This window comes from Erythranthe guttata, chromosome 5, assembly GCF_056151865.1.
Source record: "Erythranthe guttata isolate IM_541 chromosome 5, IM_541, whole genome shotgun sequence".
In the NCBI taxonomy this organism is placed as follows: domain Eukaryota; kingdom Viridiplantae; phylum Streptophyta; class Magnoliopsida; order Lamiales; family Phrymaceae; genus Erythranthe; species Erythranthe guttata.
The window spans coordinates 11,547,904-11,559,280 of record NC_142537.1 but is presented as its reverse complement, the minus strand read 5'-3'; the positions used below and the strand labels follow the sequence as shown (position 1 = coordinate 11,559,280).

Below are 11,377 nucleotides of genomic sequence, written 5' to 3'. Positions count from 1 at the left end.
GATCAGAACCGGCAGAAATTGGAATTTTCGTTCCAACTTGCACTCCGAACATAAGCAAGGTTATAGGCCGCAAAATTAATATTTCTATAGAGATAACTTAAACTTTCATTTTGGCTCAACAACGAGTGCTTGTCCAACATAATAATCTCATCATTTTTCCCATCCAAGTACTCTGTTGGTGAAAATACCTACACGCAAGTGCATATATCGTACAAGTAATATAATGGACTAAAAGTTCGAGTATCGATCCCACGAGGAATATTAAACTGTCTTACTCTAAGCGCTGGATTATATCAACTATGTTCAAACTCACCCTACACAATCTAATATTGAGTTGATTTAACTAAACTAAACTAAATCAATAATAGCAATCAACTAAGCAAGCAAAAACAAGTACGGAAATAACACGACGAGTGATTTACAGTCCTCTTTATTCGTAATGCCAATGAATTTATTATTTTTGTTCGCACAATGAGACACCATTGTGTCTATAATTTGGCTTTTGAATCTTTTGCTATTTCTAGAGCCTGCCAATGCCATTTAGCAACTAAAGCTATAGCCCGTCGTATCATCTTGAAGCCGAATAGCCAATTGCCTCAATGCGGTTACGTTTATTAAAGATCCTTCATCCAAACCTCATTCGACGGCAAACTAAACATTGTTGTTATTCGCTGCTATTAGCCTCAATGGCTAGTCAAAGTACCTAACATTAGAGTGCATCTTCACCTTCTATGAATATAATTGACTGAACCAAATTTAAGTTCATTAGGTCTACCTCTTATAAATTGGATCACTTTATTATCCAAACTAACTATATTTTAAACATGTTTTCCTAAACCTTGGATTTTGATCTATCTATAATAAGAACAACAACAATTATTATTAATAAAAAATAATAATAATAACATATTCTCATAATCTTGTAGCACACAACATAGTAATTTTAATAATTCGTTTCATTCATAGAAGAATCTTTATGAAATATTTGAGAATACTTTTAGAGGGCTAAAACAAAGGCACTAAAATCACTATCGTAAATATGAAACAATCAACAACTGGCTTTCATTTCTTCTTTTTCGAAATTAATCAAATACTTAAACGAATAGCCATACAACCAAAACTCATCAAATTAAATCCGCGGATTAAAAATATTGCAAAACAAAAAAGAACCTGATTAACAAAAATTAAATCCTGGCCATATATATTTTGCCGTCAAAGTATTATGTCTCTAATAGTTGAAAGTTTGTGAGCTTGACTGCAAGTTTGCAATCTTTTGTACAATAAATTCCACCAAATTAATAAATTTGGAGCTCATAAACACCCAAAGGAAGAATGAGAATAGAAGTAATCATATAAAAAGAAAAAAAAAAAAATAGAAGGGGTTTATATGTCACCATAATCCAAGTCTTTTTCGTCAGGCCGTACTAATCACCTTTCAATGTAAGCCAGCGAGGAGAAAAAGAAGTCGAGCATGGCTGAAACTCCCCTACCACCGGTGTACACCTCCTGTCGCCAAAGCTAGTGGTGATCAGCATCACCTATGTCTTGAATATTATTTATTCAATATTGTAAAGTATTTGACATAATTAAATTATTTTTCCTTTCGCCGGATGATTTAAACGGCAATCGTTCGGGGTATTACCAACGTACACATTAAAAACTAAACTATACAAATTCGCAAATCAACGAAATTAGTGCTAGCTAAAATATTCAGAATCAGGGGAAATTGTGTGCATGCCGACTAAATATTAATGAATGAATGAATGAATGAGAGCCATTTTATTTATTTTGGGCAGTATATCATATATGTAGTGTGTGACGGGTAAACCAAGTTGTGGTTGAGGCATGTGTGCATTAACATTTCATAAGAGATGACATTGAAACGTTGTTTTCGAAAAAAAATGGTTTAGTTTCATCGGTTACAGATAGGAATTATGGTTTGATATTGGTACTAATTTCTTTTTTTTTTTTGAACACACAGCATTTTGATATTGTTATTAATAAATATAATACCACTCCTTTGTCTTTGTATGCCCAACAAGTACTGCATCGGTTACAAATTAATATGGGTGTTTATATATTGTTATTAAGATATTACCCAATTATCCTTGTATGCTCTTATCTTCTAGTCTATTATTAAGGACTTTTTAGTCCTCACATAAAATGGAAGAAACTCAACTAATATTCATCCTTTTATAGATAGTAGTAGTAATAGTAATAATAGTAATAGAGTATAGAAATATAAAGGTAGATTAAGGTTGATTTGATTGATTAATTTGCAAAATGAAAGGATCAAATATCAACAACAGAGGTCATATTATTCAACTCTTTCAGGAATTTAGTAGCTTCAACACAATAAAGTTTATTTTATTTTATTTTGACAAACAACACAACAAAGTTTTACAATGGAAAATAAAAAAGAAAACAACTACTCTTCTAATATGATCGACATATGAGTTTGATAATGTTTTCCATCAATGGGATTTGTAGTAGATGGAAATGGATTCGGAGGCATTGTAAGGTCGTCACATTCTCCTTCCAACATCTGCACCACAGCTTTCATTGACGGACGATCTGTCGGACACCATTGTATGCACCACAGCCCTACTATACTAAGTTTCCTTGCTATACTATTTCCTTCTTCATTTTTTGCCCACAATGGATTATCCTCCGCATTTATATGATTGTATATCCATTGAGGGAAATATACCTAACTAGTATTATCTACATTATGATCCTCGTTTTTCCTCCCTCCTACCATTTCGAGCAACAACATTCCGAAGCTATAAACATCGGACTTATACGAAACCCTTCCGAAAGTCCTGGACAGAACTTCAGGTGCAATATATCCCATTGTTCCTCTAGCCGCAGTCATTGTCACTGCACTTTGTTCCTTTGAGCACAACTTTGCAAGGCCAAAATCGCAAATCTTCGGGTTGAGGTTGTGGTCCAACAAGACGTTTTGCGGCTTTATGTCGAAATGGAGTATTTGTTGATCACACCCCTCGTGTAGATATTCTATGCCTTTTGCTATGCCTAGCGCAATATCCTTTAGCTTTTCCCAATCAAGAGTAATTCTATTCGAACCTGCTTGGAAAATGGACTTTTCTAAAGAACCGTTTGGTAAGAATTCATAAACAAGAGCTCTTCGAAATCCATCGGCACAAAATCCTAGAAGACGCACAATGTTGACGTGGTGTATTCTCCCAATCGTACTTACTTCATTCACAAACTCCTCTCCATTGCCGTTGGAATTGTTGAGTACTTTCACTGCAACGTCTATTTCGTTATTCAACTTTCCTTTGTAAACAATTCCATAACCCCCTTCGCCCAATTTCTCGCTAAATTGATGAGTAATCCTTTTTATGTCCAAGTATGAAAATCTACTCGGCTTAAAGGGCTTTGTAATCTCGCAAAAACATCCCAATCATCGTTCGGTTCTCTCGGTATGTTCTAACTCTGATGTAAAGATAGACGAAAGCTGCGAGTATTATCGCGGCAAGAATGGAACCAAAACCTTTGAAATAGAATATCTATAAGTCAGATTCTTAAACCAATCCATTACAAAAATATCAAAAAAGGAACAGACAAAAATGTTCACCTTCAATTTGTTGCTTCCTTCTTGTTCCTGTAAGCAAAATAATTACTTAAGCTTCTTTTTCGTTGAAAATACGAAAATATAATATCCAACTAAACACGAAAGTACCATGATGATTTGTAGATGGGAGTTGGTAAAGACACTGAATGTGTCGATCCGATGTCGTAGAATTATACGAGCTGCATCTTTTGCGTTTATCTTCACAGACGGAACATGCTGGTTCAGACCACTCCAAATAGAAGTCATTTTCTTGAAATATATTCCACGGAACGGATTTGAATTCATATGTTTTGGTACAAGAAGTCAAAGGAAGTGATTCCATCGAAAGTTTCGAATCAACGGCATAGAATTGGCACGTGGAATCGCCAAGGCAAGGAACTACGATGCTTAAATCTCTTCCTGGCGGATCAGAACAATTGAACAGGGTATAGTCATCTAAGAACTTTATCAAGAAACAGAAAGGGGAAGCAGATAAGTTTAGAAGTGGTAACTTTTGCGGAAAACATTTTTCTTGGTCATAAACAAGAACTCTTTGAGATACATAGTTGATTTTCTTTATTATAACATTAACCGAGAACGGGAGCACGAGCACGGTATTGTTTTTATGGTCGCAGAATAAATCGAAGCCCGGATAGCCACAATGTTGAGGCTGCCGATTTGTATGTCTGAAAGGAAACCGAATTATCGGGCCGTCGTTTCTGCATCTGGTTTGCATACAATCATCGTCGTTTCCTAGTAAACGAAGTGGTAAGAACAAAAGAAAGTAAACGAAGGGAGACATCTGAATTATGAAGACTTGTGCATTTGCTATTACCGTTTATGTACAAATTAACTAACAAGGTTGAACAAGTCTAGCATTCTTTTCTAGTAAACTGTGGGAGAGCAGAGCAGATCAGATGGTAGGACTTAATTCATAGTATTAAACTGTTTTCTTTTCTAATAATTTTACTAATCAGGTCACATTCTTGACTAGTTCCTTAACAACTCTCCTCATCATAAATTCGTTTCTTTTGCCACTTCAATGCTAGCATAAATCTAAAAGGAAATTACTTGAATACTTTGTGATGATGCTAAAATTAGATCACATGCAGTAGTTGCTTTAGACGGATAAAATTAATTAATTGGTTAGGGGTCATTTGATATACACCCCTATTATGGAAAATAAATAGGGATAGGTCCACCCCTAAATTCTTCTTTTGAGATACCCCCTACATAGGCAAAAGTACTATTGTGCCATTATGTGCAATTTTTGCCCAACTGCATTCAGTATTTTCGCTAATTGCATTCAGCATTATGGCCAACTGTATTTAGCATTTTTGGACCTGCATTTATCATTTTTATAGATTTTTTTAATAATAAATATAAATGTTTATTTTATTATTATTTTTTATATATACTGTATTTTTTTTTATTATTTTCTTTTTACTTTTTAATTTTTTTTAATTTGTTTTTTTTTTTTCTTCAAACATGAACAAGCATTACCGCATTAAAAAACACATAGCATATATATAACTATATGCTACTACATGTGACTATAGTTATCTACAATTGTCTATAGTTATATATAGTGACATAAAGTCTAGACTATTGTAACATGAATCAGACTTCACAAGGCACTTCTTTGCATCTCGATCATAAAGTTATACAAATAGCAAAATCTGTGACAAAAAAAATACGAATTAAAGAAAATGAAGAGCAAAATGGAACAGGCGAATTACATTATATGAAAAATACAAAAAAACAATGAAAAATAATTTATTGATAAATTTATTGTACTGTAAACGGCTACAAATGACTATAGTATACTACAAGTTATATAGTCATGTATAGTTATATGTAATGTATAGTTATATGTAGTCATGACAATAGTTAGTTATCTATAGTCATCTATAGTTACATATATATAGTTATATATACGACTAAATGTGAATCAAATCCCACTTCTCCACACAACGACTCTGATCTATCAGTTACAAAAGGAGTTGTTTTGAATGATGAACACCATTTAAAATTCGGTTACATGAAAACATAATGGAAAAAGAAATATACAGAGTAAACCCTATAATTATTAGATCAAAGCACACAACTTTTAATCTCGATTATATGTTTCATCGAAATAATTGTATTATTGCGACAAAAGAAACGGCAACTTGACCAACAAATCTGCGAAAGTACTCATAAGAAGCCAACACAAAACCGAAAGCGCAAAAAAAAAAAAAAAAAAAAACAGATTCACTAATCGACACAAACATCAAACTATATACACTCATATATATATGGATCATGGATGCATGGATTTGTTTATTCAAAAGTTGCAGAAAATAAAATATTTCACCGGCCAAAAATAAATAAATAAATAAAATCTAGTCCTCTGTCATTTTCTGTAATAATAATAAAAAAAAATCCCCATCAAACCAAGTGGAAAGTCACCTCCTCTGTAATTTGGCCATCAAACTCACGTACAAACAATTATCAAAATGTCAGCAATAATGACTTACAATATTAGCAACACGTTTCATCTTTGACGGCAAGGTTTAGGAGAGTGGCGAGCGCAGCTTCGTTGGCAGAGGCGGAGTCGCCACGGCGCCGAAAGAGAGGTGAAAGAGAAACTAGGTGCCAATTCTTCTCTCGAAACATCTTCCCTTCTTACAGGGCCGGTCCGGCGTATTTTGGGGCTCTGGGCAAAACACAAAATTGTGCCCCGAAATAATACGGGGTTCGGTACCTAAAAAAAGAAAAAATTAATACAGGGAACATCCTCGATTTTTTTGAAAATATATATATGTAAAATATAAACATATTTAGTAATAAAATTATAAAATTGGAACGATACATAAAAGATTAGCATGGCGCATGCGCAAGGATGACACCCATAAACCGGAATATGGTCCAAATTTTTATGGTAATCAAGGTTTTTAACGAGGCATCATCATGAATTTTTCTTTTAGCCAAAAAAAATTAATAAAATTATATTAAAAAAAAATATTTACTTTAACAAAAACTAGTTTAAAGTTATGAAATAAAAAATTAATAATAAAAAAAAATTAAAGTATAACTTATAGAAAAATAGAAACATAAAATGATACAGGGGTTCAGCCGAGAGAAAAATAAAATTGGAGTAAAAAGATATATATGGAGAAAGTGGGGGTAATATTTAAAAACTAAAAGAATTGGGTAAAAGCATTAGTGGGGATTGAGGAGGGGAGGGGAGGGAGTTGAAAAGTCAAAAAAAAAAAAAAAGGAGGACCTTTCACGTTAGTAGAAGAAAGGGAGGGCTGAAAATAGGAAAAAAAAAAAAAAAGGAATTAAACATATTATATTTATGGCCTACTAACATACAACAAAAATTTGGGGCCCTGTTGACAAATATGCCTGGGCCTGGGCCCCGCTCGCCCTGGTCCAGGGCCGGCCCTGCCTTCTTGTGGTCTCAGATCTCGCGACGCCGGCGGCAGAGACTCGACAACGGCTCCTACCTATCATCTCCAAATTCCGACGATTTTATTGCGGCGAGGGCATCGGTGACAGTGGCGGAGGAAGAGAGGGAACGGAGCGGCGGTTTGCCTAGGTAGAGATCAGCCACTAATAATCGCGGCGGAATGGAAAATATCACGGCGGCGGCAGAAGAGAGAAGATAGAGGGCTAGGGTTTGGGGAGTGGAGAGAGAACGATGAATGAATATGAATCGAGTACCAACGTGGTGTTCTAAAAACTGATTTTATAAGGGCAAAACATGTACTTCAAGTTGCTCGGGGGGTCTACCAAATTAAAAACCAAAATTTGGGTTTTTGACTATGACAGAAAAATCAATAGGACCTCCTCATATATATTTTCAGAAATACGAGGTATCACTCATTTACCCTAATTGGTTAATTAAATTAGCCAATTAAATTGTGTCTAAATTAAATTATATCTTGTCTTGCAAGAAAAATCATGGAGATAAATATCAATTAATTATTGGCCAATAGGATTGTTTCTTATCTTTCAAGTTTTAAGAGATAAATATCAAATTAAAAGGGCCAATCAAATCGCGCCTCATCATCAAGAAGGTTTATCTATGACTCTTATTCTACCACTATAAATAGGGACCCTCCCTACACAATTCAAGACACAACTCAAGAAGAAGAAAAACCGTAGGAGAAATTCTCTCTACAATATTCAAGTCGTTCTTCATCAAATTCAAGGCACGTTAAAGTGTTTAATTCGAGATTACGGTGCTAAACCCTCGAATTAACGTTATTAACATCAAATCAAGATCAAAGGGAGATTGAAGGGCCAAATCCATCAAGAACACCAAGATCTTCAAGTCAAAGTTCATTGAAGTTTAGCGTTCGATCTGAGACTCAAGTCGCATGATCCTCGGAAAACGTTATTCAAATTCAAAATCAAATCCGGAGAAGATCAAGTCAATGACCCGACTCCGAATTTTCAAAGTCAACTATATATTGTTTATGAGAGAAGAATCAGAGGATTAAATTAGAGTTTGTAACCCGCAATATTTATTTTTAATTCAATAAATAATCTTTGTGCAAGTTTTTCTTGTTTGTTTAAATCGCAGATAAGAATTTGTTGCTACAAATTTTGGCACACCCAGTGGGGACAATATCTACCTCTCATCTCTTCTCTTATTGAAGCTCTCGAACTAGCGTTCCTCGTGACAAGTTCCACTACTATGGAAGAGCAAATTGCAACTTTAATATAGGCCATTGAGGGACTCGCAAAGCATGTTCAACATCGAGATTCTCAAATTGCCAAGTTGATCAACAAGATGCACAAATCCGATGCTAGTCAAGCTGTGGAAAATCAGATAGAGGCTCAAGACGAAGTCGAGACATCCACAAAGCAACAACCAGTTGAAAACGAGAAGGCTCCAGCTCAAGAACTTCAAGTTTGTCCCGAAGGGCTAATTCATGTAGATCAAGTGATGACGCTGATCAGTGGAACTATCAAAGACAAGTTGGAAGGAAGCTCGAAGTCGTCATCAACCTATGTCAAGCCATACACGCAAAGGATTGATGATCTAAAGATTCCAATGGGCTATATACCTCCAAAGTTTCAACAATTTGATGGCAAAGGCAACCCCAAGCAACATGTGCCACACTTCGTTGAGACTTGCAATGATGTCGGGACGTACGGAGATCACATCTTCAAACAATTTGTCCGATCGCTCAAAGACAATGCGTTTGATTGGTACATCGATTTGGGGGCAAACTCCATTGATAGCTGGAAGCACTTAGAGGAAAATTTTCTCAACCGTTTTTACAGCACTCGAAGAACAGTCAGCATGATTGAGCTCACCAATTCCCGCCAGTGGAAGAAGGAACATGTCATCGACTACATCAACCGTTGGAGAAATTTGAGTCTTAATTGCAAGGATCGACTGCCTAAGACATCAGCTATTGAACTGTGCATCCAAGGAATGCAATGGGGACTCCGATACATCCTTCAAGGAATTCAACCTGAAAGTTTTGAGGAGTTGGCCACTCGAGCACATGATATGGAATTGAGCATAACTGCAAATGGAGTATAAGAACCTTCATTCCAAAAATCGTATCAGCTCAAAGAAGAACATGTTGAAGAAGAACAAGAAGATCATGAGGATGGGGGCAAGTCTTTGGAAGAAGCAATACCCTACGCAATATGACAAGTCAAATCAAATCAGTACTTCTTGGCACGAGTTTAAAAGGTTTACATATGCAAATTCAAATCAGTACTCCTTGGCATGAGTTTAAAATGTTTACAAATTCAAGTTGAAATCAGTACTCATTGACACAAGTTTAAAAGGTCTACAAGTCAAAATCAAATGAAGTACACCTTGATATGATTTTAAAAGGTCTACATGTCCAAATGAAGTACTCCTCGACACGAGTTTAAAAGGTCTACATGTCCATATCAAATGAAGTACTCCTTGACATGAGTTTAAAAGGTCTACATGTCCAAATAAAGTACTCCTCGACACGAGTTTAAAAGGTCTACATGTCCAAATGAAGTACTCCTTGACACGAGTTTAAAATGTCTACGTGTCCATATCAAATGAAACACTCCTTGACACGAGTTTAAAAGGTCTACAAGTCCAAATCAAGTGAAGCACTCCTTGACATGAGTTTAAAAGGTCTACATGTCCAAATCAAATGAATCACTCATTGACACGAGTTTAAAAGGCCTACATGTCCAAATCAAATGAAGTACTCCTTGACACGAGTTTAAAAGGTCTACATATCCAAATCGAATCAAGGCTCCTTGATACGAGCATAAACTATCTATATATCCAAATAGAATCAAGGCTCCTTTATACGAGCATAAACTATCTACATATCCAAGTCGAATCAAGGCTCCTTGATACGAGCATAAACTATCTATATATCCAAGTCAAATCAAGGCTCCTTGATACGAGCATAAACTATCTATGTACACAAGTCAAGTCAAGGCTCCTCGATATATACAAGCATAAACTATCTATATGTCCAAGTCCAAATTAAGGCTCCTTGATACAAGCGTAAACTATCTACAAATTCAAGCCAAATGCTCATTCAGTACAAGTTTAAACATCATATGTTTTTCCATGCCCACATGAGTATAGAACGTGCACGACATCCCTCAAAAGGATATATTTTGAACTACGTTATGACTTGATCCCTTTACATGGTACGTAGGCAACTTAGAATTTCTTTATGTTTAGTAGTGATTTCAAAAGATGTATGTCCTTTGCTAGATCAAAGCTGCAATTGAAGTTGGGCAATTACCGAGACTCATTCACTCCAAGACGCATTGTCCGTGAACAAGTCTCGAGGGGGCATTTGTAGACGCATAAAATTAATTAATTGGTTATTTAAATTAGCCAATTAAATTGTATCTAAATTAAATTATATCTTGTCTTTCAAGGCAAGTTATGGAGATAAATATCAATTAATTATTAGCCAATAGGATTGTTTCTTCTCTTTCAAGTTTTAAGGGATAAATATCAAATTAAAAATGGCCAATCAAATTGCGCCACATCATCAAGAAGTTTTATCTAGGACTCTTATTCTACCACTATAAATAGGGACTCTTCCTACACAATTCAAGACACAACTCAAGAAGAAGAAAAATTGTAGGAGAATTCTCTCTACAATATTCAAGTCGTTCTTCATTAAATTCAAGGCACGTTAAAGTGTTTAATTCGAGATTACGGTGCTAAACCCTCGAATTAATGTTATTAACATCAAATCAAGATCGAAGGACGATTGAAGGGCCAAATCCATCAAGAACTCCAAGATCTTCAAGTCAATGTTCGTCAAAGTTTAGCGTTCGATCCAAGACTCAAGTCGCAAGACCCTCGGAAAACGTTATTCAAATTCAAAATCAAATCCGGAGAAGATCAAGTTAACGACCCGACTCCGAATTTTCAAATTCAACTATATATTGTTCATGAGAGAAGAATCAGATGATTAAATTAGAGTTTGTAACCCGCAATATTTATTTTTAATTCAAACAATTATCTTTGTGCAAGTTTTTCTTGTTTGTTTAAATAGCAGATAAGAATTTGTTGCTACAGTTGCAGTAGGCTGAGCTGGAAGAGCAACATAGGTCACTGGCTCACGAGCTAGATGTTCTTGAGACTCCTGCGAACAGAATACACGTAAACAAAGTCAGGGGTTGATCCGGTGGAAAACCCTCTGACGCTCAAGTTAGACGTGCGGATAATAGAAATAGTTGAGAGAATATGAGCAATTGAATTGCTTGGATAATAGAACGTACCTTAACAAATGAATTAAATCCTTATGTATACCTCATTGATTGGGC

At 35.3% G+C, this 11,377-nt stretch overlaps 1 protein-coding gene and 1 pseudogene across 1 annotated transcript; one reads left to right on the top strand and one right to left on the bottom strand.

Moving 5' to 3' along the window:
- Window positions 1-2,237: 2,237 nt before the first annotated feature.
- On the bottom strand, window positions 2,238-4,379 carry LOC105954851 (rust resistance kinase Lr10). Its single transcript, XM_088817948.1, is given in 3 exon segments — window positions 2,238-3,394; window positions 3,396-3,547; window positions 3,707-4,379. Coding segments are annotated over 3 exon segments (1,791 nt in total). The 3' UTR covers window positions 2,238-2,428.
- Window positions 4,380-6,388: 2,009 nt separating this feature from the next.
- LOC148770621 (U6 spliceosomal RNA) lies at window positions 6,389-6,497 on the top strand (annotated as a pseudogene).
- Window positions 6,498-11,377: the final 4,880 nt, after the last annotated feature.